Genomic DNA, 26,997 nt, shown 5'->3' on the forward strand with positions numbered 1-26,997 from the left:
ACACTTTTTTTTTTTTTTTTTTTTTTTGGCAAAAGCGCTCATCCTCTCTTGCGTAAGAAACCAATCCAATTTCCCCCCGTTCTGTCACATATCCCCTCTCTCTACACAAATACACTGCCATTTTCACCTCTCAACAGACCCATGAGAACCATTCTCCGTAAAGTGCCTACAAAGCTAATTTCTACCAGAATTTAACACAGGTATTATACAGGTGACACACATACCTATTTTTGAAGATTCAATACCCAGTATTAAAATTAGCTGACGTATTTTTAAATACGTAGTTTCTGTCAGCTGCGTTCTATTTATTACAACTGTGTAGGGATGATCGAGTCAATACTAGCTACGACCGAAGCTGAAGTTCATCGTCTACCTTTCGAAAGGCTGCCATAAGAGGAGTTATTTTCCGGTTATCAGCAGCATCCACATCAGCTCCAGCTTGAACTAGCAGTTGGACAACATCTAGATGCCCTCCATTTGCTGCCAGCCACAGCGGAGTATTCCCCTTCTTGTTACGCACGTCAATGTGAGCTCCTCTACAAAAACAAACACGTTGAATCAAAACTCCGGACCACGTTTTCATTTCATGTATCAACGGGACTGGCAAACCGGACACGCAACACAAGAACGATCGGGTAAAATCCAATACTGATTTTTACATCAAGCATGCATTCAGAGTGCTTCGGCTTCCAAAATGATATTGTTGTTTCTTCTGATGCTGTCAAGAGCCGCAACGCAGCCTAAAACCACTTCTAATACTCTCAGTCATGCTGTTTGTCGGCTGTCTCTGAAGCGCCTCTAATTACTTCATTAGCTCCCATCCATCGGTACACTGTATTCTTCATTACCTTACTCAGAACAACTTAGGACATTTCAAGTACGAGCCAAGAGCCAGTGCGACTACTTGGAAAACGACGTATCCAAAAGCTCACCAGGAAACGTAATTACACTGAACGTACATCATGATTTATCTAAAAAAATGAAATCGTTAAGACGTACGTTTTGGGCGCACCTTCTGTTGTTTAAGGACCTGACCATCTAAAATGGCTGTGCGTCGTGATTGAGAGTACCATACATGTAAACTTTACAAGAAGCTGTTTATTTTTAACCCTCATGATTCAGCGAGACAGGGAAAACTGAGTTAGTCCATTTGGGCAAAAGCAAGCACTCTAACAGCAAAGAGAACTTTGATCCCTTTTGCTAAATAAATATACATAGTAAGAGCAGACAGACACAGAACCTTTCCCATTTCCTGCCCTGTAGGGTATATTGGGAAAGATCAGTCTAAGTAAGGCCACATTCAAGATGTTCTTCTTCAAGCAGCACGCTGGCAAATACAGTACCTGCTAATGAGAAGCTCACAGAACTTGTAGTGCCCTTTGTCTGCCGCAATGGTTAAAGCTGTATCTCTTGAGGAAGGTACTGGAGGAGCGTTTACATCTGCACCTTTGTCCAGCAGAACTCTGCCCACTTCTGCATATCCACCAGAAGCTGCTTCCATTAACGGTGTGAGACCAGTCTACGACAAGCAAGCAGGAAAAACAAGCAATTAGTTGGGGGGGTGCGAGGGGGTGTTTTACTTGAGAACCAGGATTCATTTCAACTTCCAGCAACATATTTCTAGTTCTGGTGTACGGATTCTGATTGTTACCTGGCCAATTTTGTAACAGCTTAGCAACGTTTTGAAGGCGAGCTCATCTTCAGCTGGCTCGAGAAGCGCTTTCAGCGAGCAGCAGAGCGCACAGCGGCCCTCTGCGCTGGGCAGCGCTAAGAGGGATTCAAAGCCCACTGCTGTCAGTGTCTCCAAACTAACCCACCCCACCTCAAATGGATGAGGACCATCAGCATTAAACCCATGAAGCACCCACGTGATTATACAGATGATGCAAATCACATTTCCTACCTTCATTAGGAGATCCTACATAGCAACACCCAGAAAGCACCTGGCTACCTCACGGGGACACCTAACTTCAGCAACAATACCTAGCAGCAATCAGTACTGTGCAGGTCCTTTCGGCCTCCTCTGTGGCAACCATTAAGTACAGTGGAAAAGGAGAACAGAATGCCATGTTGTAGGTGGTCTGGCTTTTTTCTCCCCCTCAATATTCGAGCCATTTTTCTAGTGAACAGCCTTTCCTCCCATTTAAAGAGTTGCGGCCAACCGACAGATTCTGAAGCATACGCATCCCCTTCCAACTGTGCATCACCACTGTGGATATCAGCAGCTGGCCAGACCGATGATATCAGACCATGAGCGCACCTGGGCCACGATCCTAGCTATTTCCGAATACCTTAAAACCTTCTCTTTTTATTAGGTTGACGGATTACTATTCTTAGGCTTGTAAGCACCTGAAGACGAACTAAGGCTTCAGAAGAAGCACTTATTTGTTGATGAACTGTGTAACCACCAAAATACTAGCCCTTAAGTGCAACTGTTGTTTTTCTTTACAGTATACGGTTCAGTTCAGTTAACCGAACTAGAGAAGTTCACTTGCACAGAAGGCAAGAACATCAGATAACCAGAGAACCGATGACTTACAGACGTCTCTTTTGGGAGACTTATTCAGCTGTTTGCTCCTTACCTTAGCTCTATGTTCCACATTAGCTTTTCTATCAAGAAGCAGGCTAACCACTTCAGTTCTCCCTTGGAAACAGGCCAGAGTCAGTGCTGTGTTCCTGTTGGTCTCTATCTGGGCATTTATATCCGAGCCCATGTCCAGTAGCAGCTTGACAGCAGCAGTGTGCCCGTTCATGGCTGCCAACATTAAGGGAGAAATGCCCAATTTGCTACCAGTTCTGAAAGAGAAAGAACAAAACCAAACAAACAAACAAGCTTCCTTAAATCATCATCTCGGTTCTGAAATGACTTTAACAATACTAGTGAAGGCAGAGTACTTATCCAAGACCGAAAAATCAGCTACGCAGCAACTATTACTGAAACTACAAGAGGTTCTCCACAGTAGCATTGCTTCGGACAAATATTTCTACTGAGAGATACTAGGCACGTTACCTTTCAAGTTCTGTAAATTTAAAAGCATCTCTTATGAGGAGCGTAACTTTTGCTCGGACCTTTCATTTGACGCGGGCAGCGCACGGCTGAGCCAGTTTGTGCCTCCCGATGGATGCAAAAGCATTACATAGGTGCATACACACACACTGAAAAAGCTTTCGGTGAACTACACAGGGAAAACAAAGGAATAACACACACACACACACACACACACACACACACACACACACACAGACACACACACACTTTCTTCACGTAATCCAGAACTAATTTCAATCCAGCAGAAAGATTTCTATCTTTGACAAAGACAACTGATGGTACGATATAGGAAAGAAGTTAACAAAATACATGGAGGGAGATGGAAGTAAAAAGAGCATTAGAAAAGCACAGTCAAAACCTTTCGTTTCTAACTTAAGAGGCAAGAAGCCTACTACAAATTAAACAATACATTAGTTGCGATCATGTAAGAATAGTAAGATTTTGCTCCACGTAAATGTCAAGTTGTCAAGAAATCCTTCTAGAAAGGGTAAAAACTCCGAACGCTACAAAACCGTGAGAGAAGGGGTGAAAAGGGAACTTGCCTGGAATTTATTTCTGCCCCAGCATTTAGCAGAATCTTGATAATGTTCACGTAGCCACCAGAAGCGGCGAGGCTTAAAGGTGTGTAATCAGAAACATTCCTGTGCTCTTTATTTGCCCCTCGAGCTAGCAGCAACTCCACCACCTGCAGTGTTTTAAGAAATAACATCTGGTTTTCTCCCGCACTTGCAAATCTATCCAGGGCAAATGTTTTTGAAGCCTAAATATACCGTTGACATCTTCCGACAGTAAGAAAGCGATTTTACTTAGATGCTTCCCTATACTCCTCGCCTCCATGAGCAGATGAGGCTGCAACTATGTTCCCAAAGCCACTGTAAAAACTTCCTTTAAAGAAAACCCCCATCCACCACGATCGCTCATCAGCGCGCCGAAACCATTCATACCGAATTGGATAACATAGCGAGAAAAAAATTGAGATCGTTTCATGATTATTTCAGCCGTCTTTAAGACTGCCAAAACCAGAGATTCAGTTCGAATAAGGTGTACGAAGTACTCTTGCTTCTTGGCCTCTCCCATTTTAATGCTCAGTTCACTATCAAGTTACAAACTCACCCTCAAACCAAAGCTGCGGAGGAAAACAAGAAAGCAGTTGCATGCTTTTATCTCATGTTCTCTATTTACAGCACTACTTCGAACAGTGTGTAGATTGTACACAGAGATCTCATGCAAGAACCATTAGAAAAATGAACATTTCCATCCCTTGCCGGTTTTCTCTGTACATTAACAAAAATAACACAAATACTTCTTACTTTATTCCTTCCTTACAGATTCATTTACAACCCAAACAGTGCACAGCTTCCCATATTCTACATGAAGCTTACATTCTGTAACGAAGTTCCTGCAGAAGACTTGACAAGAAACTAAACTGTCTAGCGACGTAAAGTCAAACTGAATGCCGAGGTGAAAACCCGCTGTGCCACCCCCAGCGCAACGTTACATTTGCTCCACTTTCAACTTTTAAGCGTAAAACATGTTTGGATTAGACACGCGCAACTGAAGCCAAGGGCCTCTCCATCAGAATAGTTTCCCTTGAAATCACAGGACAAACATACTGCCAAACACAAAAATTGGGGCGGGAGGGCTTCTCAACATCATCTCTGCTGCCCCGAACCCAGCGTTTTCCCATCGTCTTTCCCAAAAAACATGGAAGAAAACATGATGCGTTACTCCAAGAAACAGAGTTTGAGAAACACAGACCAAGCAAATCTCTGAAAAGGCAGGCATAAATTCACCTTTGGTGTACGAGGTTGCTGGCCACAAAGGCTGCTATGAAAGACTTGGCAATAGCAGGCCTTTCCCTTCACCAGGGAGCGCGTGACTGTCATTGCAGCTAAGCCCCACAACGTCTGGCATCTTCCAGATAGCACGAAAGACGGGCCAGAAGAGCTGCGAGCTTTCAGTAAGGTTTTGTGTAGAAAAGTAAGCTCCTTTTAAATGCCGCAGTATCACTGTTAACACGACCTGCAGAAGTGGGAGAGGTGTCTCCAGCCTCATTCACTTCCAGGTGGCCATACCAGAGGAAGGTGATCCTGCACCCAAATATATAGCTTCCACCGCGGCTTTTGCAATCCCAATAGTAGAAGCATTAACAGAATTGTACGCTTAAGATTTGTAACAACCATGAGAAAAAAAAAAAAAAAAAAAAAAAATCAAAATGCGGATTTCATAACTAAGTCACAGAACACAGTATTTGACATAACATTGAAAAAACCTTCCCCTACATTTACTTTTCATCAGTCAGTTGAGAAATGTTTTGTGTGTTGTTAGTCAGGGACACTGGAGTCACCTGCACTACTCCAGTACCTTATGGCCTGTACAGAATCCATTAGAAAACCCTCTTGGCTCATACAGGGAGCCGATTTGGGGCTAACTCCAGCTTCTCAACAAGAACACTCACGGCATTCACTTCCCTATCTACACCTGATGATGCTGGCGTAAGCCCCATAATGAGCCACTGGAGATTACACTCATGAGGTCGTCTGCACAGCACTGGTCCAACTTATAAACACAGAAAGAGGAATTTATACCAGACATGCTGCAATACATCACTTAGAAAATGTGAAGCTCTTGGCATCCTTTTTAAAAAACACCATCCTGAAACAGAACGGTGAATTAAGTTACTGTAACTTCTCCCGAAGATGGCTTTGGTATACTGACACCATATGTATACACATTGCTTTTGAAGACTTAAGTTTTACTTCACCTCTTGTCTTCCTCCCGAACAAGCCAAAGACAAGGGAGTGTCCTTGGTTCTCTCAGACTGGGCTTCAATATCAGCTCCGTTATCCAGTAAGATTTCAACAACACCCACGTGGCCAGCCGTAGCAGCCAAGATAAGCGGAGTAAACCCTGAAATGAAAAAAGGATGTTCGAAGAGTCCACATTCGTAGCTGAAGTTTAAGGGACGTAAGTTAAACCACCAGAAAAGCAAGCCCAAACGCTTCCCCTAAAGACTACGCTTATTGCGTATTTATTCAGCGTGACGCACTGGAAAACCAGAGAGGGTCTGTACTGCCGCAGCGAGACACCTACCTTTCTTGTCCCTGTGCTCAATATTAGCTCCTCTCTCCAGCAGTGTTTGTACTAGTTCTTCGTGGCCACCAGCACAAGCAAGTGTCAATGCTGTGTCATGATTACTCTCAGTCTAAAAGAAACAGACATCATCGATACAACAAGATAAATACTTCCTTTTTCAAGTACAACCCCTGTTCTGTTATGTTGCACATTAGCCCAAATACAACTGTATCTGTGACAGCATAAAAAGCTTCTATAAGCTTAAGGCATGTCTGCTTATGACGTCGGTTATCTTTTGTGTTCAAGTTCGTAACACCATTCTACTTCTCCAGTCAGCTCTGTTGAGAGATTTGAGGACAACTCCTGACAAGAACCGAGGTTTCATCTGCGCTTTGCTAACTAGATCGACTTCTTTACCGCTGCTTGACTGCGACCTTTAGATGGTATGATCAAGGTAAAAATCCTATCTTTAATTCCTAACCCTCCAGTTAAACCAAACGGTCTCACCACTACTGCTGCTGAAGCCTCTGAACAGTACAAATCAGCTACAGCAAGCCCACAAATCACAGTCATCGCAAAGAACAAACCAACTGAAAATATACGGAAGTGTCTGAGCTTACGCTCTACTCTATCTCCAAGTGAGGATTTCCAGTGGTAGGCAGATCTCGGTAACAGCACAGAGTCCTTATCAACCTCGATTCTGCCCACTAAGCACTCGCAATGAAACAACGTGCATTTAATTTCTCAGCGCTGCCAGGGCCCACGTCAACCACCACCAACCTATTTCACAGAGCAACTGAGAAACTCAGAGGATTAGGGGCGCTGTTAGTTACAGCATAGGGACAGACTAAAACGACATCTCCTCCTTCTTCAAGAAGAACAAACACCAGAAGAACAAAACCCACCAACACGCACGCATTTCTTGGCTACTATGAGAACTCAGTTTTACTCTCTTATGACCCAGGCTAGCTGGCAACTTATCGTAACGCTGATGCGCGCTGGCGTCTGCCAGCGAACAACGAGGCTGGCCAGGTTACGGCAAGAGCTCCTGGACATGGCCACAAGAGAAACCAAGCCAAGTGCCACGAGCAGCTGAAGTAGCCAAGACCGGTTTTCCAGAGGTTTCTCTCCCCTTCTCCACACCAATCCCATGCCTTCCGTGTGCTCCACACTGCCCACATCTTATCCATGTTACGCACGGTCTAGAACTATGCATATACGTATGCTCGTTAGTATACGCGTGCTTTTTTTTTTTTTTTTTTTTGATGGACAGCTAGCTGCAAGACAACATAAAGTAGGCCTTTTAAAAATTACTTTCAATACAGAAATGCCTTTTCTGTAGTGGAAATAAGACCTTGATTTATTTCCTCTTGTCCAAAAATTTACAGAAATTATTAGTTTCAATACTTTCATACGTCTGGCAAACTGGGTGATCACTGGCCAACAACTTCAAGCACCACCAGAAAAAAAACAGTGTGCAACATACTAAGGCCTATTTTTGTCTTCGGATATCAGGCCAGAAAAATATTTAATTTCTTTCAGAAGACAATTTCGCTGTTTCTCATAACCACTCTGACAACAAAGAAATAAGAAATACAAGCGTTTAGTCATTCAAAGACCTTCAGCGAGAGCACGGAGCGAAGCGGGTTGCAAGTCTCTGGGGAGTTGTACAGGCTTTCTAAAAGCAGCAAATCAAGTCTCTAGAACCCAATTCATTGTGCAAGAGAGCTGTTTACTATCACGGAATTATTCAGGATGCAGAACAGCTTCGCGCATCTGTGCTGCGGTGAGAAGCGCAGGCTTACCTGTGCATCGATATCTATAGCAGGGTAGATCGGTAGCATGGCTGAAGGAGAAATGATAGGACTCGGAGTTGGCGTCTGAGGTTGGGAGACAGAAGTTGCAATGCTGTGGGTAGGAGTGTTTGACATTGCAGATGCTCTTCCGCTCACTGCTGTTGAACAGAATAATTACACTTAGCAAAAGCAAAACACTACTTCACATGTTTAACGTGACAATAAATGGACAGTGGGACAGAACTCCCACCGACAGACAGAACTCCCTAAAAACTTTATTTTCCACAAATACATATTTTCTATACATTTAACCCAATCTTTAAACCTTTAACTCTTTGAATTTAACAACTACGAAAAAGCTTAACTGTATTAGATCAAAGAAATAGGTAAGTATCAGACTGGCATGTTTTCTAGAAGCCCACCACAAAAAAAAAAAACTATTATTTTTTTTAAAAACAAAAGATCTTTCCTACAACAAGTCAACCATTATTCGGACGAGGAGTTCCATACCTTTAGAAGCGGGACTGCAGAGCAAGTCCAATCAACGGGTATCTATGCAATTGTTCTTAAAACAGTTTAAAGACTCTCCTATAAAAGTCTGTCCAGCCTTCAACCCCCACCACCCCGGCCCCCATCAACGTAACAAAGAAAGCAGCAGTGCTAGCGTCAGGATGCTCACATGGCAGAATTTGTCGAAACCAGAGAAGTGGAAGCTTCTTAGCAGCCGTTTTGCAGAAACTTTGGCCAAGGTTGTTAGGATAAGCAACAGGTAATACCATTTTACAGCTGATGACAGTATATTGACATGACACAAAATAGCACCCACTGCCACACTTCCCTGAAATTCATTTATACAGATAATGTTTAAAAATACAGAGCAAACTTGATCTAAAACAGCCTTTGGGGAAAAACTCCCCTTTTCCTGCTTCTTGGGTTTTTTTTCCTTTATAGAACTCCATGTTTTCCTCCCTGACTTTCCCCCGGTGTTTCTACAGGTCTTTATCAGGTGTGATCAGCAAGGGAGAAAGCCAAGGACCGCACACTTCTCCCGTCAAGCTGACAAACGCACCTTTGACTGCAAAACGAAAGAACCGCAGTTTCCGTGCCTTGTCAGTGTTCATCTAGCGCACACCGCCCGGTAACCTCAGGGAACATGAACGTGACGCCCCTTCGTTCCCAACTGTTCAAGTCCTGTTCATTTTTCAAATGGGTTTAATAATCGGCCGTGTCCCCGACTGCCAGCCATCGGTAATTAGCTCCTATATATTTCATTTCAAGTGGTACGTTTTTCAACAGATGCCACAAAAATTGTATCCTAACATGCCAATTTGGGTCCTCCCTCCTCCGCAAGGCAGCTGTGTTTTTCATCCATTACTCCATTTATTCCCGGACTTCCTATACCAAATGCCAGCAAAGAGGCTAATAAACGTCACCGCAAGGAACAAAGAACCCCCGACTTGAAACATAAAAAGTACGATGAACCTTATATTTAAGAGTAAATCAAATTCAAACTCCCTTGATCTTTATATTAGGGTGCCTTTTGACAACTTCTCTCACCTTACGAGACAAATCACGCTAAGTATGGATTAAAAAAACCAAACATATAGAACCTAAGCAAAAATATTCTGACACAAGGTCAAAAACTATGGCCTAAGGGGGTTCTGTGCAGAGCAGAACTAACCCAAGATCATCACGAAGTATCATTCAGTGGAGCATCTAACTGAGACTCGTCTCATTGCTTATTCTGACTGTAAATTAGAGGTATAACCTAAAAACACAGCTTCAAATTGGTTTCGTACAGAAGGATAAGAAGTCAGTTGCAACTCCCCTCTTCACATATACAGGCGTAACAGGTAACTCTGCCAAACCAGCACATTTACCTTCTTTCTCTCAGTTCAAAGAGGAAGTTAAAGCGGCATAAAACAGTACCGGAGTTATTAGCCATTACGATTCTTGACTCTCACAGCTAGTCCAAAAGAACACGGTAAAGATGGTAAAATGGACTAAAACCCAGCCAAATATGCTTAACACAGATGACGTAAAAGCACGATCATCGAATAATCCACGCGTGGAAAAAGTCAGCCCTGCTACAGTAGCACATATATTTTAAACAGTTGCTAAGAATTACTGCTGTAGTCCCAATATGGGGGCTGGGGAGCATCTACTCTATCATAGGAGGCACTATTAAAGCTTTCAGACTTTTAAAAACAACAACAGAAAACTTAAAATAGTTAGGAAGGCCTCAATTCAGGAAAAGTCTTTTATACCAATGGTGCAGCAGTGAGGGGGAAGGCAAAAAAAATGAAAAAACAAGCGACACGTTTAAAAGCCAACACCCCTCTTTCCACAAGGAAGAAAACCTGTATTGTACAACCCATATATAAATCTTCTTATGCATGCTAGGAGAGGAGAACATGCATGTTGACTTACGCTTCTCATATTAAGCATATTTCAAGTGTGCTTCAGCAATAATATAAACATAGTTCATAGCCCTACAGCACATTTCACTGAGACAAGATGTTAATTTTTATGGGTAATGACTTTGATTATATTTATTTCAACATCACCTGTGCAGAGTTCAAATTAGTAATGAACGTGCCAAGGGCAATGAATAGAATCTTTATGGTATCCAAACAAAAATATTAAAAGTTTTCAATAAGCCTAAAGGTTTTCACAACAGTCTTGAGCCCTGAAAGGAGTAACCAACTAGCCTGATGATCAAATCTGAACGCACTGACAGTCAAAGGTTTACCTTTCCCCTCTGCCCCTTCGTCTACTTGAATGGACGAGCGGCATAAAATTTAACTAGAAGTCTGTTCCTGAACACTAAAACATCATTATTTCATGCCTGGGATAACAAACTCCTCAATGTAGCTCACTATTGGAATATTTTAGTATATACACACCTCGGTACAGGACCGGCTACCGGCCTTAATCGCAGTACAAAACAAGGCCAAGCTTCTTTGTCAGAATTCCTCACTCCGAGCACCATTTGACTCTTCCGGTCCAAGTCTTTTACATTTGTTTGGATATCAGACAACCAGTTCTGTGCTTACTGATATTAGAAGCATAGCTGCTCTCCATATTGACTTCTTTCTGGACACCTCAGCTTTCTCTTAGCTTAAATTAAACATCCTCAGGGCTGCTACCTTCTCCCCCCATGCCCAACAGCCTCACCATCCAGAGAAACATTTGGCTTACAAAGGCAGCCCCGCTATCAGGGGCTGACCAATTTTAAAAACTGAAAACCAACACAAAATACTGAACATAGGAGCCAACAGGTTTTTTTTCCTCACTGATCTACAGGTCCTCAGTCAAAACGTGTGTCTGCAAAAAAGCCTGATGTTTTGAGAAGGACCACGGGGTTGTTTGCACTGGTCGAGTTCGCTGCTTCCTCGAACGCTTCCTATTTTCACTAAGTGCCAGACGTTACAGAAACCAAGCACCTTGGTAATCCCATTTCATCTTTACGTCGACCGTTATGTTCCTTACTAGCGCTGTCTGACTGGGGGCACAGCGTTGTTCTCACGCATTTATTCCTCATCTCCTGTAATGTCAACAGTAGATGTGTAAAAGAACCCCTTCACATTACACGGCAATAAGCCAAGATGAGGGTCTGAAAAAAGCCCAGTATTACAAGAAATACGTTAGATACCTCGGCTTTTTCCAACTCGTTTCAAGCCAACCTGACAGGCTTGTTCCACATCAGTTGCTTCTCTCTGTAGTATCCTAAGTTATTAAAAGCTACGTTTCTGCCACACATGCTTAAAATCAATACAGGACACTTCAGATGCATAACATGCCTCGAATTACAAGAGTCAAAGCTACGTTCTGAATGCAAATATAAACACACAGCATTGCTTCTATGCACTCGTAGCTCCACGATGGGGCCTGAACACCACACCACACCACACCTGTAGCCTTGATCATTATTAGTTAGAGTCCGAAAGGTGGACTATCACAGGCTCGGTCCCCCACAAAAGCAGCTGCCCAGCAACAGATGGAAGTCCCTTAATATTTCAAGGACAAAGGGCTTCATGCATTTACCATCCCTCTGCAAGAAAAGCGTGACCATTGCCAGCAACGAATTGTAGCTACACCGGTGCCTAAAAGCTCGCATCCTCCGTTTTCGGCGGCTCCTGCACGGGTCGCAAGTGGGACAGAACCTCCCCATTTCTCTGTGGTGCTGGCGCTCTGCAGTTATTTTTTTCAGTATTGAGTTTCTGTGAAGAACTTACAGTCAATGCGTATTCTTTCTGACATATTAATTTAGACAGTTACAGTTAAAACTGACTCATCCCACAAGGCAGCTTCCAGGAATTCATCTTATCAAGATTCCTGAAGTTCTTCGTGAGGCTCTGTTACTGGCCATAATCCTTGCAACAGTTACTACTTTAAAAGAAGTTTGCTATTAAAAACAGGGACATATTTTTTTCTTTATATCCTTAACACACCATTTAACATAGGCAATGTGTTCGTTCAAGAGTGACGTAACTAACCCTAAAAAATACTTGTATGCACCAGCCTCACAGCAAGCAAAGAACTCGTCCAACATCTGAAGCTGGGGAGCGAACCTTTTGCTTGTCATCAATTCCAGCAGGATCAGAAAGGAGCCCGAAGTTAAAACTGAAAGTTTATTTACTACTTTTTCAACTTATCCTATTTCTTTCTTTAAAAAAAAAAAAAAAACAAAAAACAAACCAACCCAAACCCCTTAACTTGGTACATTCTCTCACGGTGTTTCCAGGCAAATTGTGTAGAGCTCTGGTAACAGCAATTTCGCCTCTCTAGCAGCAAGGAATCCTACTCTGAAGTCCCAGAGTTGATCTAGCAACAACACTTGACCCCTACAGCGATACCCATGTCTTCTACTTGCCTCCGACAAATACCAGCATTTGCACACCTGGCCTTGTTTTAAACAAGTACTTAAAATGGGAAAATCAAACTCATTGTTTGCAACTAATGAAGCACAGAGATGAACATGAGATACAGCGTGCACAGTCAAAACCAAGCGTTGTTTTTGTAACCGGTGCTGCAAGCCACAGCTCTGTGATGAAGTAAACTCAAACCATCTCAGGAACAGAGATTTAAATGCATAGAAATCCTCTAGAGAGTTCCTATTAAAGCAATACACAAAGCCATTGATCAGGTATTTAGCTGCTGCTTAACTGTTTTGTGTTACATTGAGCCTATTTCACCCCCTCCCTAAATTCTGATTCAAGCTGGCACTTCAGTTGTTCGCTCGGGTCTGTTTCTGCTCTCGCTTAAAGAAACCCCTGAAATTAGCCACTTGACAGAAAACCAAAGGTGGAATTGCGTCCGTACAGCTTTTAACAGGCTTGCCATAAATCCCTTCCCGTGCACAATTTGCTGGGGGATGAAGGGATGGAGAGCAGCCCTGCGGAGAGGGACTTGGGGGTACTGATAGACGAAAAGCTGGCCATGAGCCGGCAATGTGCACTCGCAGCCCAGAAAGCCAACCTGGGCTGCATCCCCCGCAGCGTGGGCAGCGGGGCGAGGGAAGGGATCCTGCCCCTCTGCTCCGCTCTGGGGAGACCCCCCCGAAGCCCTGCGTCCAGCTCGGGGGTCCTCAGCAGGGGAAGGACATGGAGCTGTTGGAGCGGGGCCAGGGGAGGCCACCAAGATGTTCACAGGGCTGGAGCACCCCTCCTAGGAAGACAGGCTGAGGGAGTTGGGGGTGTTCAGCCTGGAGAAGAGAAGGCTGCGGGGAGACCTTATTGTGGCCTTTCAGTACTTAAAGGGCGCCTGTAAGAAAGATGCAGACAAACTTTTTAGCAGGGCCTGTTGCGATAGGACAAGGGGCACTGTTTTTAAACTGAAAAAGAGGGTAGATCGAGACTAGATACAAGGAAGAAATTGTTTACGCTGAGGGTGGTGAAACACTGGCCCAGGTTGCCCAGAGAAGTGTCAGATGCCCCATCCCTGGAAACGTTCAAGGCCCGGCTGGACGGGACTCTGAGCAACCTGATCTGGTTGAAGACGTCCCTGCCCACTGCAGGGGGGTTGGACTGGATGGCCTTTAGAGGTCCCTTCCATCCCAAACTATTCTATCACGCTATGAATTTAGACCTTGTTCCTAATTGCACGTGTGCATGCACATCCTAAGAATGGGGACTAAGTCGTACAAAAACATTTACTCAAATGCACGTTGGAAATACCTAACCTTTCCCAGAAGTCATGCACGAGCATTCGGGTATGCGGCAGATGACCTAAAATCGTAGATTCTCAAGGTGTTATACGCAGCTGAACACATAACAAGTGTCCTAACTCAAAGCTTAAGTTATATTTAAACAAAATTGAAGTGCATTACCCAGATTCTTCATAAGTAACCAAGACCTGTAATTATCCCACCTCTTGAATTGAGTAGCTGGTCTGAAGTACCCCAGCAACTCCACGTGAAAGACAATCTTCACTATCAGCGCATGACGGACATGGTTTTATCTACTTTTTCATGCATCCAAGTTTTGTTGGGGTTTTTTTTTTTTTTTAATACACTGACAGCTTCCCATCTGTATGTCTAAGCTCCAATTCTAACACCAGATTTTCAGAAAAGAATCTCTGTAGCTCCTGTAAGTCTCAGTGATCTTTAATGAGGCTTTGCTAGAACATCGGGGTAGGTGCCTAAATTGGTAAGTGTTGTTTCAAGTATTTTAAACGATCACCACCTGATATTTTTAACCACTACCGTGTCTTCTATTCACCCCGCACCGTTATTGTACTCCAATAACTCTCACAGTGTACGCAGGACCAGCTCCACGCCTCCGGGCTAAAACCTTCTCGGAGCCCTGCCTTTCGTCTGGCACAGGCCCCTCGTCCTAACACGCTTTAGAAAGGAGACTTGTCATAATAGACAGTACTTGAAAAAATGAAAGTTCATCACCTTAGCCAAGAGCACCGCAGCACATTTTCCTTGAGTGACACGTTTTTTTTAATGCTACGTCCCAAGAGTTAGTCTGTATTCAGCTAAGCGGTCAATGCGAGTATTTCAGCAACTGCTTCAACACGGAAAGGGGATTAAGTGCAACTGAGGCGGGCGTAAAGGAAAGCAACGCTAACAACTCACATTTCCTACGCTATTTAAAACCTTGTTTCATTCTTCCGTTTTACTACTGAAGGCCTTAAAGCACTGATGTCACTGGGTAAAGAATTCTCTGAAGCGATTAAGAAGAATTTGGTAAGGCTAAATTTGTTTTTCGCTGTCAAAACAGCCATTTTTATGAGTAGACACTTTTTAAAATGTCATAGGATTATCATCTTTTTTTTCCAAACAGAAGTAAAAGCTTCCAGTCGGTAGACTATTCGAGGCCAACTAGAGCAGCTCTCATTCCGAAGACAAGCCTACAGGTTCCTTAGGCATCAACAGCTTGATGCGGTGCTATAGCTGCTAAAAGCCTGTTCTGAGTGCTCCAAGTCAGTTCTCAGTTAGCTACTCCGAAGTACTAGCCAAATACTAACCGAGTGCTAACCAGTATCGTCAAGATGTTGTTCCCGAGCTACAAACAGGCCAAAGTACAACTGTTTGACCCTAGCGCACCACCACCCCCCAAACTACGGAGAGTTAAAAACGCCACTTCTGACATACCAACCTGACAAACAGGCACCAGATAGCTCAACAAAAGGAAAGGCAACCCTGCAAATTGAAAAGTTAAAACTCGTTTTCCGAACCGCTAAAGACAGGGATCAGGAGGCTAGTGGTACTGGCTGTAGAGCTAGCGGGAATACACAAACACACACACACACACACACACACACACACAAAGAAGTGGACATACCCTCAACTGGTCAAGCAAATATTATACCTGCTCATAACAATATAAACCCACCTGCCATGATGTCATCCAGCGTGTCATTGAGCGTCTGAGCAGGGCTGGCTACCATTAACCCTTGCTGTGTTTCTGTCAGTATTCCTTGCCCCAGCCCTGCTAGTTGTGCTTGGCCCAATACTGGCTGTCCAACTATAACACCTTGCAGTTCTGTAAGATTTGCGATGGACCCTGGAGGTAAGGAACCTGCTGCCAGAGGCAAAGCTTGCGGCATCGCCAGAGGCTGAATTGGTGCAAAGCCCGTCTGCGCAGCAGCTTGCTGAGGATCATCTTTAAGCAAGATGGGGTCCACTTGCTGTAATCGTGCATAGTCTCCCTCTGAGAGTTGTTCTCCTACCCCAACGGGAGTCAGTAGTCCCAGATGCTGGCAAGACTGTTGCTGCTGCTGCTGCTGGAGCTGAATTCTTTGCGCTTTTACCTCTAGATATTGCTTTTTGAGCTGCTGCTGAGTTTTCAGCTGTAACTCTCGCTCCACTTTCTGCAGTTCCTCCAAAATCTTTTGTTTCTTCTGAATTTGTTCCTCTCTCGTTTTGTTCAGCTCCTCAATCTTCTCTTTGGTGAGCTGGTCAGCGTGTGCCAATTCCAGGGACTGCAGCTGAGCGTTCTTCTCTATGGCTTCTTTTATCCTCTGCTCCAGCTCTGTCAACTTGCCCTGAGCCTCTTCTACAATGCTCTCTGGAGACTGATTGGTGATGTAACCCTGTACATCCTGGTTGTTTGCTGGCAAATGACTGCTGGACTTTTGTTTAGAAGCAGCTGTGTGAAAAAGAAACCCCCTCAGAACCAATGGAAGTGCATATGAATGGCATCCTCATTATAGAGCTACTGCTGGGATGCTAAGCGGCCAGTTACGCACCAAGACACAGCACCCACAGAAGGTCAGCGCGTACTGTCAGGCCCTCCAAGAACACCGAATCTTTCGCTATCAATTTTAATACAGCAGTCAGATTGCAATTTAATAGTACAGATTACTGCGCGTACATTCCAAATAACCCTGCGCTACGTTGACATATCTACTCCAACCATTGTTATACTTTTGCCAAATGAAGCGATTGCCTCGAGAGCCGCTGCTATCAAGTGGTGCTACGAGATAAACGGAAACAAAAAGGAAGGATACGCTGTCCCTTTACTTGACGTTTTGCGTCTGGTATCGTGTTAAGACATAAATGCAGGGTTACAGCCCTGAAAGCACAGCAAAAGCGATGCAAAAACATCTTGAGGGACAGGTGACTTGTTCTAGGCCACCGGTTTTGCGAGTACCTCGGTACGTTTTAGGAAGCGCTACGCTTTCTAGGACTACTGACTCCTTTCGCTACAGGTATCCAGCTTTGCTCAGTTGACAAACAGCGCTAGAAACCAGGATAGTCAGTTATTTTTAACGTGATCTAACGGGGTACGTTTAGCCGCTACATTTTTTCCGTAGCGGACGTGACTCGGCCTGTGTCAAAACTCAGCTCTCTGCCCAGGCAAGGCAAATATTTCAGCCTTCCTGTAAGAACGAGCGATGGACTAATCCAAATTCATCTTTTATGAAGAAGTCCACAGTAACACAGCTGACATGGTCTGCCATACCGGTTGGAGAAGGAACAATCGGTTAATTTTGAAGGGCGAAAGGCAAATCAAAACTCAGGATTTGAGTCAGTGGAGGTGCCCAGTTTCTTCCAGTCATCCTCGCTGTATTTCCAGAACAATACAAGTGTACACACAGTATTAATTTTATGACATGCACGCCTGTATTTGCACTACTGCTGATCCTTGATAAAAATCATTTTGGAAGAGAATTCTTAAGTACAGAAAGCGTTAAGTGTCAAAATGGCGATATCAAAATAGATGCAAATTTAGTCCTAGGAGGACCTGAGCCACATCAGACTAAATATTTTATAGCACAAGAAATTCCGCCTTCAATCAAATTAGTCAAACCCACTCCAAGACTACTATCCTAAGTAAACACAAGTTATCAAATCAACTACGATATGGAGATTAACATTGGTTTTACAACTTCCATTATCCAATTTATATAGGCTTCTGGGTGACATTTTGCCTTAGTCCAGTACGTCAGACTAATATATGTTTTAACGTATTTACTTAGGCAGATTTCTTGACGCTTTATGATTACAGGGTTAGATGACTGATACTTCGTATTTGGCCGATAAGCAAATCCTTCAAAAAAGAAAAAAAAAAAAAAATTGCGGTTTCCTTGACTGAATCCGTAAACACTCTTCATAGGAACTACCCTGCTGTAAGCGCAACCCTCTATCTTCTACCTAGGAAGGATATTTAGAAAATAAGCTGCAGAACTAAGACTGACCTTTATTTCTGATGGGAAGGGTTGTGGCGACATTAGCAGGGGGTTTGTCAGGCTCCTGGGGTGGGACGACCATGGGCAGCGCCTGCACTGGTACACGAGGAGCCTAAAATGTTGGATACTAACAGATTACTTTTCTCATACTCTGATCTAGTTATAATTCAAGAGAAGGTAAACAAAACCTGTTAGAAAAGCAGACTTTAATGGTGACTCATAACATTTAATACTTTTTTTTAATATGCCGAGGTCAATAGTTAACAATTTGAGATCATCTGACTTCTATATACTTTGCATTTTTAACCTAAGAAATCACTTGCCAAACAATTCTCCTCTCAGCACGGTACCGTGCTATACTATGGTAAAACAAATACGAGCCACAGTGGGCTACGAACGTAGTTCTGAAAGAGCCTCATTAAAGCAGACCTTCTCACTTGCTGGGTTTTTTTTCCCCCTCATCATTTTATCCAATTATATTTATAGAGCAATAAGAAGAATGCTGAAAGCGCTACACAGTGACGCGCGAAGAGAGTCTTCACCGTTTTCTGGACAGCTCTAACTAATTTTCCGTGTGTTCACCTACACTTCAGAAGTTCGTTAAATGACATAACTGACTCTTCTCTCATCTTTAAACTCTCGAGTAAGCTGCAAAAAGAAATGGAACAAAGCCCCGCAAATCCACACATAAGCAGCCCTTCAATCTTACCCTATTTAAATCATGGGATGGTGGGGTCAGCTGAGTAGCATCAGGTGGAGGAGCAGAAAGCAAGTTGTTTGGGTAATCTAGAAGGTAGCAAACCACGCTGGTATGACCACCTTTTGCTGCCTCTATTAACATAGTTGATCCATCCTAAGGAGGGAAAGATCACAGTATTAGAAAACAGCATCATCCAAACGTGACAACACCGAGGCGTTTTGGGAGACACGACACAGTATCTGTTACGACTGCTTTAATAAACTCTCATTCAATCGGCAGTAAGCCCCCATCTAAACTTAAAGACTCTATTAAGTGTTTCCAAAAAAACTAGTACTTGTTAAAATTTTCCTTTCCTTCCTCTTCCGCAATTATGACTTTACAACTGGAGCGCAACCTACACATTCATAGTAATCAATAAACCTGCACTCCTCCCAGCTCCAACGCCCGCTTGTGGAAATACCAGCTCGTGCGTCTGACTTCCACTTAAATCATGACATGTTGGGTCAGCTGCAGAGAATACAGAAGGAGCAAATTCGCCGGGGTGTTGTGAGTTTTAAGAGTAAAGAACGACTGCCTCAGAGGAAAGCAAGGTAGTTGAGCAACAAACCTTCAGTCTGTGCGTAGGATCAGCACCATGAGCTAGCAGTAACTCCACTACTGCCAAATGACCTCCAGCACAGGCCAGCGACAATACTGTATGATCGTTGTTAGCTGTGGTCCTATTCACATTTGCTCCTTCAAAAATAGAGGGGGAAAAATTATTTTAAAATAAGACTTCAACCGATTCTCCTCTATCAGAAGTGACAAAGTTAACTTTTGTCTTAAACATGAAAACATAGCTCTCCACGGCTGCAGTCTTCCAACTGATAAATTAAATCCAACAGTCAATTATTACTATCCTGAGAAGACCATTTAACACGCCACATGTCACAAAAAGAAAAGCAACTCTACCTGGACTAGCACTCCAAACTCGCTGTTCAAATGGCTACATTTGAAGTACAGAACGTCACACAGACGAACCCATTGCTTTTAAATTAGCCAGCAATTGTGCCAGGGCTATGCCTCTTTTTAAAAACAAACCAACAACAAAAAAAAATCACAAAAAAAAAACACCCAACCAAAAAACAAATGCTAAGATCCAGTGCACGGATCCATGCATCTTAGCAGCAGGAAGCAGATGATTAATTGCAGCTCTGCTTCTTTCCTCTGCAATCTACGCAGGGAACACTACGCCGCACTGGAAGCGTTAGGCCAGCCCTGCTCCCTGCAGGGAAGGTACAGGAACGATCCGTCAGTATCAGCTCAAGAGAGAGGAAACAGCAATTCCGAGCTCTGCATCAAGCCTGCGCATTCAACAGCGATGCAAGGCTGGAGCTGATGATTCTGACAACGTCGTGCAAGCTCCAGTCAAAACTTGGAAACAAACAGGCACTTGAAGTTAAACTTCTGAAAAGGCAGCGCCCAAAAGCTGCACCAGGAGCGTGGAGACAGCCAGTAACCGCTACTATTGTTGCTGCTTTTACTAGCAATCAGAGATGGGAATGGAACTACTTTTAAAGTAGTCGCAGTTCCCACTAATCGCACCAGAAACCAGAGGTCATCACTACCTGCCTGCTTTGAGAATCAATGACCTACTCGAGTTAAGATATTTGAAACACATCCAGGGAAGTTACGCTATGCCTGACATGTTCCGAACTCCGAGTATTTCTAACAGCAGGAAAACCAAAACCTGTTCACGCTCTTACCTTTGCTAATCAAGAACTGCACAGTGCAAACATGACCTGCCCTTGCAGCTTTCATGAGAGGAGTTCTTCCACCTTCTGATTCATGCTCCTAAAGCAGATAAAGAAAGGTTTAAAATTCAAAATTTGCACATGTGAAAGAATGCAATTCAGCCTTTTGGTTTTCTGAATGCAAAGACACCAGACACTGAAGATCCCTTTGCAGTGTTTCACAAACTACACACATAAAAACTTCCCTAACACTTGAACTCGGTGCCTCTTGCGGACAGATGAAACCATCTCCCTACCTTCGTACAGGTCTGAGACTCCTGGACAAGAACCACTCAAGCACATGGTGGGCATTTTAGTTCAACAAAACGCCTTCTCTCATGCTTAACTTCACCTTTTGATAACGTACTGGCGTACAAGCCTACCGAAACGTAAAAATCCATTTACCTCCATCATCTTAATTCCATTACGGTACATCAAATACATCACATCAGAACTATCAACTGTTTGCTGCATAAGGAATAGAACAAATTTGCAGGTACAAGTACTAACCCATAATCAGCTCAACAGTTGAAAGCTGAACACCATTCAGGAGCGCGTGTGACAAAAGAACGAAATCCCCTATTTTTCTGTACAAGCAGCCTTGAATGGCTCGGAAATGCTTTAGACATCAATGGCCAAAGTGCTGTGACTGACCTAAGCACTTTCAGGTAATTAAACAGCCTAAAATCCATTAGGAAAGCATCATCAATTCTCACTTAGTTAAAAGGAAAATGTTAAAAGGTAATTTGAATACAACTATAACAATTAAGAGCAAACTCATGAAGTTTCCAGCAATAAACATGGGACCACACACACAAAAAAAAAAACCAACAAAACCAAACAACCCACAAACCAAGACATTTATAATGTTATTTCCTATTTAAATTTTTTCAAGAAGGTCATGACTTACCAGATCTGCGCCTGCCTGAAGTAAGACATCTGCTACATCAGTATGGCCATTTTCACAGGCGTATGTCAGTGCGGTGTCGCCTGTTGCTGTTGTGGCGTGCACATTAGCCCCTGAAGCGGCAGTAACGAGCGCGTAAGCTTCATGAAGTTCACGACAGAAAACCTGCAAGCCTCTTCTTCATCTTTACCAGATCAGATACCCCATGTTTCACTCCCCCCCTCCAACCCCACACCCATGAAATTGACAGTCATACTCTAGAGGAACAAAAAAATCATCGTAAACCAGAAGTTCAGTTCCAAGCGAGTTTACATGAACTTAAACGTCAAAAGCTAAATTAGGGTCCAACTACTAAATTACTTTAGGTTCCACAATCCTTGGCTACCAACTTCAAGAAGCTGCCGATGAAAATGTAATTAAAACGGAAAAAAACGTTTTTCTCTTACGGTTACATTAAGTCTCTGTAAAACTGTTAACAAAATAACTCCATACCTGCAGCTAATAAATATTTAACGAGCTCCAAATGACCCTCTTGAGCAGCCTCCATCAAAGGTGTGGAACAACCAAGTTCTATGTCAGCTCCCGCTTTAATAAGAAAATCGGCAACCTCCAGAAAACCTCCACAGCAAGCCAGAGTTAATGCGGTTTCTTGCGTCTCCTCTGTTTGAGCATTGATGTTTGCTCCTTAAAACAAAACACAACAGCGAAACCACATACAGATCAGCAAACACTAGGTACTGAAACCAGTATCAGCAAAGAAAGCCATTTCCTGATGCACAAGGCATTATCTTATTACGGCTATCATTTCTCGAGCCGCACAAGTTTTCCTCTAAGATCCTACTGTATCAAACTAAAAGATTTCAACTCTACTTAACTACTTTGGAAACCGCTCTGAGGACCTCCAAGCACTTCTCTATAGCTTTTCAGCAACAACACCATCTCAAGATGGGCCAAGGCCATCGTGCAGAGTGCAAGTTACCCACATTACCCGTTCGCTGTTCCATGTCTGCCTGAAAAACGCAAACCTGTTCTGAAGAACAATTCAGAATGACCATTTACAAAGTAAACAAGTAGAGCAAAGGATATTTTTCTAAAAAAAAAAAAAAGAAACCAAACAAACAAAACCCAAACAAACAAAAAAACCACAAACAAACAAACAAAAACCCCCCAAAACAACAACAACGATGAAAAAACCCCCAGAAAACAGGGTGGGGGGAAAGAACAAACAACCCACCAACTGCTGGGAGGGGGAAGGGGGGGCCTGTGGAGCTGAGAAGTTGTTGAAGAAGGAAACAAAACCTACATTAACTTAGCTTTTTTTCCTCCGCCCTAACATAAAGCAGATGGCTATTGAATTACAGTCCGCGGAAGGCACCACGATAGTTACCTTGACCAAGTAACAGTGCCACCATCTCTTCATGGCCTTCTCTAGCTGCTTCCATGAGTGGTGTGTATCCTTCATCGTTTACCTCTTCCAAGTTAGCTCCACGTTCAATTAACAAAGCTGCCAGCTCGACGTGCCCGCCACAGGCTGCCAAAGTCAACGGAGACTCAAAGGAGTCAGCAGGCATGTTCACCTGAGCTCCGCTGTCAAGAAGTAATCTTGCCACTTCCACATGGCCATCCTAGGAATTCAAAAAACGAGATCGGAAGACCGTCAAAATAGAAAAATTGCTGCTCTTCTCCCAAGTTTTACATAGCCAACGACTCAAATTCCCACAGAAGACACAGAAAGCAACAGATCAGTAAAGAATCCAAAAATATGATCAAACTTGCTTAACAGTTCTCCTAAATATTTTTCCTAAGTATTTGAGTAAAGGTTAAAAATCTACTATTCAATAGGCACCTGAAGAAATGTCCAGCATGCTGTACTGAGAACATTCAATTCAAAACTAAAATATTACGAATGACACATCAAACTTTGCTGGCCATGGTGTAAGTAATAAGCCCGTCAACTTCTTCACATCAGACTCAAGTTCAAGTGTTTGGGATCAGCTTAGTTAGGGGGGAAAACAAGAAAACAAGACAAAACCCAAGCAGTTGACAGGGAGCTCAACGCTGTTTTAGAAGCTTGCCTCCTCCATAAGAACAATACCAAAATCCTCTAACACCCAGTACTCCTCTGCGTTAAAAACTGTACCCACGGAACCGTATGTGCAAAATTATCTAAGGAACACAAATGCTAAAAATTAAGTTACCACTCAAACGTATGTACTTCTTGCATTCTGCCAGCAAATTTGCTACTAACACCACAAGCAGTCCAAGAAATAAAGGAGGATTAAGAGAATTTCAGTCAAAGAGAGTATCTTCTTTTGGATGTAACAACAGGTTTTCACGTTCTTCCTAATGACTACCAAAGCTTTACATTGCAAACAAGTCGCCCAATGCCAACGCTCCCCAATTTGACAGAGAGGGAATTCTGTTCAAAGTTCCACGTGCAGTTCCATTATTTGTTAAACACAGCGTATTTTAGTTATAAAAACAACACACATCAGGAATACGCTTCATCCTCACGGTCATGCAGATGGTTCGTGTCTCGGAGCATTTACCTTACAGATTCCCAGCTTTTGGAGAGGGAGGTGGAAGAGAGACAGGATTTAAGTTTAACAATTTGGCTTCCTTCCTTTCTCGAAAAGAAGCCGTGCACCATGACATTGCTTGCCTCTCGGCACCTGCAGAGCTATTTCACCGCTCAATTTAGTAGCTGAGTCCGGACTGACTTTCTCCCTCTGAGAGAAAAGCCAAACCAGGACCATTTGTCAGGGGCGCCTCATACATCACGGGAGCCACCTGAACGGCAGCCTTCCCTTGGCAGGATCTGGGCAAGGTTTTCCAGATACCATTATCATGCTGTCAAACTCGTTTTACCAAACCGTAGCTCCTAACTTTGCTTTCTTCCTTTAGAAACAAAGGACGTATTTGAGCTTATGATCTTCGTCATGTTTTTAGTACGCCATAAATTCAGGAACTATTTGAAGTGGCTTTTCAGCTACGTGTTGACACCGGAGGCCTGACAGTGACATATCCAACTGCCATTCAATCCTGCTTTTGTTTAGACAGAAGCAGAGACCGGCTCGGTCGCCGCGGTCCAACAGCAGCGCAAACTCTCCAAGCTGGTTTTCTCCGGGAGGAAATGACCGTCATTCAAACTTGGAGTGACCAGAATGGGAGAGGTCTGACACGCAAGACACAGGGGGGCTGCGTAGAAAAACCAGCAGCTTACCAGGAACACAAGGCTACCCCGAGGCTGTCATCGAGCAATGTCGTCAACAACACCTTGAGCTCAGATTAACTAGTAAGAGGCAGCAGGCGGCAGCCATTGCCATCCTCGCCAAGCGAGAAACCACAACCCCAAAAAGCTCTTTTCCAGACAAAATACTAAACTGCACATGACATTCTTACGCTTCATTTTCTGCAGAGTTTTATACCTTCTTCTGATATCCAGGGAGCAAATCATGATTTCCTCTCAGAAAAAAATATCTAGGACATTAACTAGGACATATTCACCTTTTACATGAAACGACGGTACTATTTTCGGGAAAAACTCCACAACTCCATGAAGAATCTTTCCTCGGGGAAACGCAGAGACGGTGCCTCAACCACCCGGCTCTGGCGAGGCAGCTCACTAATCATCCCTGATTCACGACAAGTATGGCCAGCAGCAGTACGAAGCTATGCTTCAAAGCTTCTTACACGGGCCAAGCGGCCTGGAAAATAACTGCTGGTGTTTAACCACATGAGGAAATTTTACCCGTGCTTTAACAACCCTTCCGATGGGGCGGTGCTGTTCAGCTCTTCTACAACAGCTGGGAAAAGCCTCGTAACTGCTATTAGGTCCCAAAAAGTCACCCGACCAACTTGCGCAAGCGCACCGGGTGTATTTTAAAGATCAACCACTGCGGGCCCTCACCGTGAAAGACTAGGTTACTTCAGTAAAAGGAAGCACAAACCAGACAAACCTGCTCTTTGCTCTCACCAGGCGAGTCGCGTTGCCCAACAACTCCTTTGCATTAAACCACTGTTAACTGCTGTCTATAAAATAAGATCTCAGTCAGAAGTCTCCCCGAATACCTTGTAGGACAAGGTTTAAACAGTCTCACTGGCTTGTACTTAAGCGCTACGCCACATATAAATAATGCTGTAACGTATATTCAGTGCTCTTCTGGAGAAGGTAAGGTTTCTTCTGCTACTGAAGAGCGACAACCGTTTCTGCAGAAACTACATGCCGAGATGAGAAGCCCCTGCACTGCTTTATTTGAGACTGCAACCTTTTTAAGGACTGCTATAGACAGCTGCTCCCGCTCTTAACCAGAGCTGAAGGTACGGAGACTCTCGGCTACCTGTCAATTCTGAGCAGCAGCCTGGAAGTGCCTACTTGGGAACAGCTGCCTGCAGAAGTAAGGGAGACCCATTTTTTCCTGGTGCTCAGTAAACCTTAAAACAAAATCGGTCTCAACATTTCTGCGAGTCCGACAGACTTTTGCTAGTCTGTTGGTGGAGGGGAAAGGGGGGAAGAGGGTGGGAAGGAAAAGAAGGCTTGCTCCGTGAAATAACAGCTTTCTCTGCAAACTTCGGATCTGTCGAGAAGCCGTCCTGATGAGAAGGCTACTGCAACATCCAACGAGATAATTTTATCGTCACCTTCCAGGGAACTCGCTGCAAGGACAGCGCCCATGATATTTATATGGCTAATCTATTAAGATTTCAGAATGAGATAAACAATAGCTGAAGTCCTGTTTATCTACGTGCCTTTCTTTCTAACGACTTCTCGAGAAGTATACTGCTTTCTGTTAATAATTCCCTATTTGAAGCCATTAACTTCCTTGACTAGAGATCACTGGCTGATTTCAGAACCATTACAGTTATTTCAGGGAAGGGAAGACTAAATAAGGATTTGCGGCACTCCTCTACGGCCACAGATTCCCAACGTGCCACTACACAAGGCTTATGACATGAAAAGCCCAACCCATGAGAAACCTCTTTAGAGAGGAGGGTAGAAAGGAAACCCAAGAGACAAGTTTTCAGTTTTACGTTTAAGTTCCATATTCAGATGAAAGATTTGGAATATGTTGGCCTAAGGCATAAACAAACTACTGACCTATCTACGCACGCTGCAGCTACGCATCCTAACGAGTAGAGGAAACCTCTGCAGTAAGCATTGCTCAGCAACCTGCTGCAACTCAGGGTCACAAAGAAAACCGGGGGAGTCTAAAACGGAGCCTAAGTCTGATCCATTTTGTTCCGTTTTCATTTCTCCAGCAGGAAAAGTGTCAAAACTTTCTCAGTTCTAGCAACGCAAACTGACGCCCGCTAGATTTTTCATCCTGCTCGCGTACCCCTGCCAACCCTCGGTATGGCGCAGGGTTCATCAACTCACACCAGCATATTCGCTTCTCTGAGAGCGGGTACCAAAGCCCAAACAATTCCTGGAGAAGAAAGGGAATAAACGGGCACATTTACTCCATCGTCAAGAGAAATCTCCAAAGGAAAAGGCCAGAGCAATTGAACCCTATTACCTCAGGTAATATGTAGGAAATAGATTTCAAATAGGACAT

The 26,997-nt window shown here is 43.6% G+C and overlaps 1 protein-coding gene across 9 annotated transcripts in view; it reads right to left on the reverse strand.

Annotated features, from left to right (window-relative positions):
• ANKRD17 (ankyrin repeat domain 17) overlaps positions 1 to 26,997 on the reverse strand; it is a 95,707-nt gene that overhangs the window by 15,236 nt on the left and 53,474 nt on the right. For 7 of the 9 annotated variants that reach the window (XM_087737685.1, XM_087737682.1, XM_087737689.1 and 4 more), the window contains 15 exons: positions 22,830 to 23,067; positions 21,935 to 22,126; positions 21,446 to 21,555; positions 20,509 to 20,596; positions 19,371 to 19,498; positions 18,773 to 18,916; positions 18,073 to 18,175; positions 15,765 to 16,520; positions 7,930 to 8,078; positions 6,143 to 6,254; positions 5,814 to 5,959; positions 3,592 to 3,734; positions 2,583 to 2,796; positions 1,344 to 1,519; positions 374 to 536 (listed from right to left, as the gene is read on the reverse strand). In XM_087737685.1, coding sequence (XP_087593811.1) covers positions 374 to 536; positions 1,344 to 1,519; positions 2,583 to 2,796; positions 3,592 to 3,734; positions 5,814 to 5,959; positions 6,143 to 6,254; positions 7,930 to 8,078; positions 15,765 to 16,520; positions 18,073 to 18,175; positions 18,773 to 18,916; positions 19,371 to 19,498; positions 20,509 to 20,596; positions 21,446 to 21,555; positions 21,935 to 22,126; positions 22,830 to 23,067 — 2,862 coding nt within the window. The remainder of the gene's footprint in view (positions 1 to 373; positions 537 to 1,343; positions 1,520 to 2,582; positions 2,797 to 3,591; positions 3,735 to 5,813; positions 5,960 to 6,142; positions 6,255 to 7,929; positions 8,079 to 15,764; positions 16,521 to 18,072; positions 18,176 to 18,772; positions 18,917 to 19,370; positions 19,499 to 20,508; positions 20,597 to 21,445; positions 21,556 to 21,934; positions 22,127 to 22,829; positions 23,068 to 26,997) is intronic. The other 2 variants (XM_087737684.1, XM_087737690.1) reach the window with 2 other exon arrangements.

This window comes from Nipponia nippon, unplaced genomic scaffold, assembly GCF_047370975.1.
Source record: "Nipponia nippon isolate SJK-2023a ecotype South Korea unplaced genomic scaffold, ASM4737097v1 scaffold_6, whole genome shotgun sequence".
Lineage (NCBI taxonomy): Eukaryota > Metazoa > Chordata > Aves > Pelecaniformes > Threskiornithidae > Nipponia > Nipponia nippon.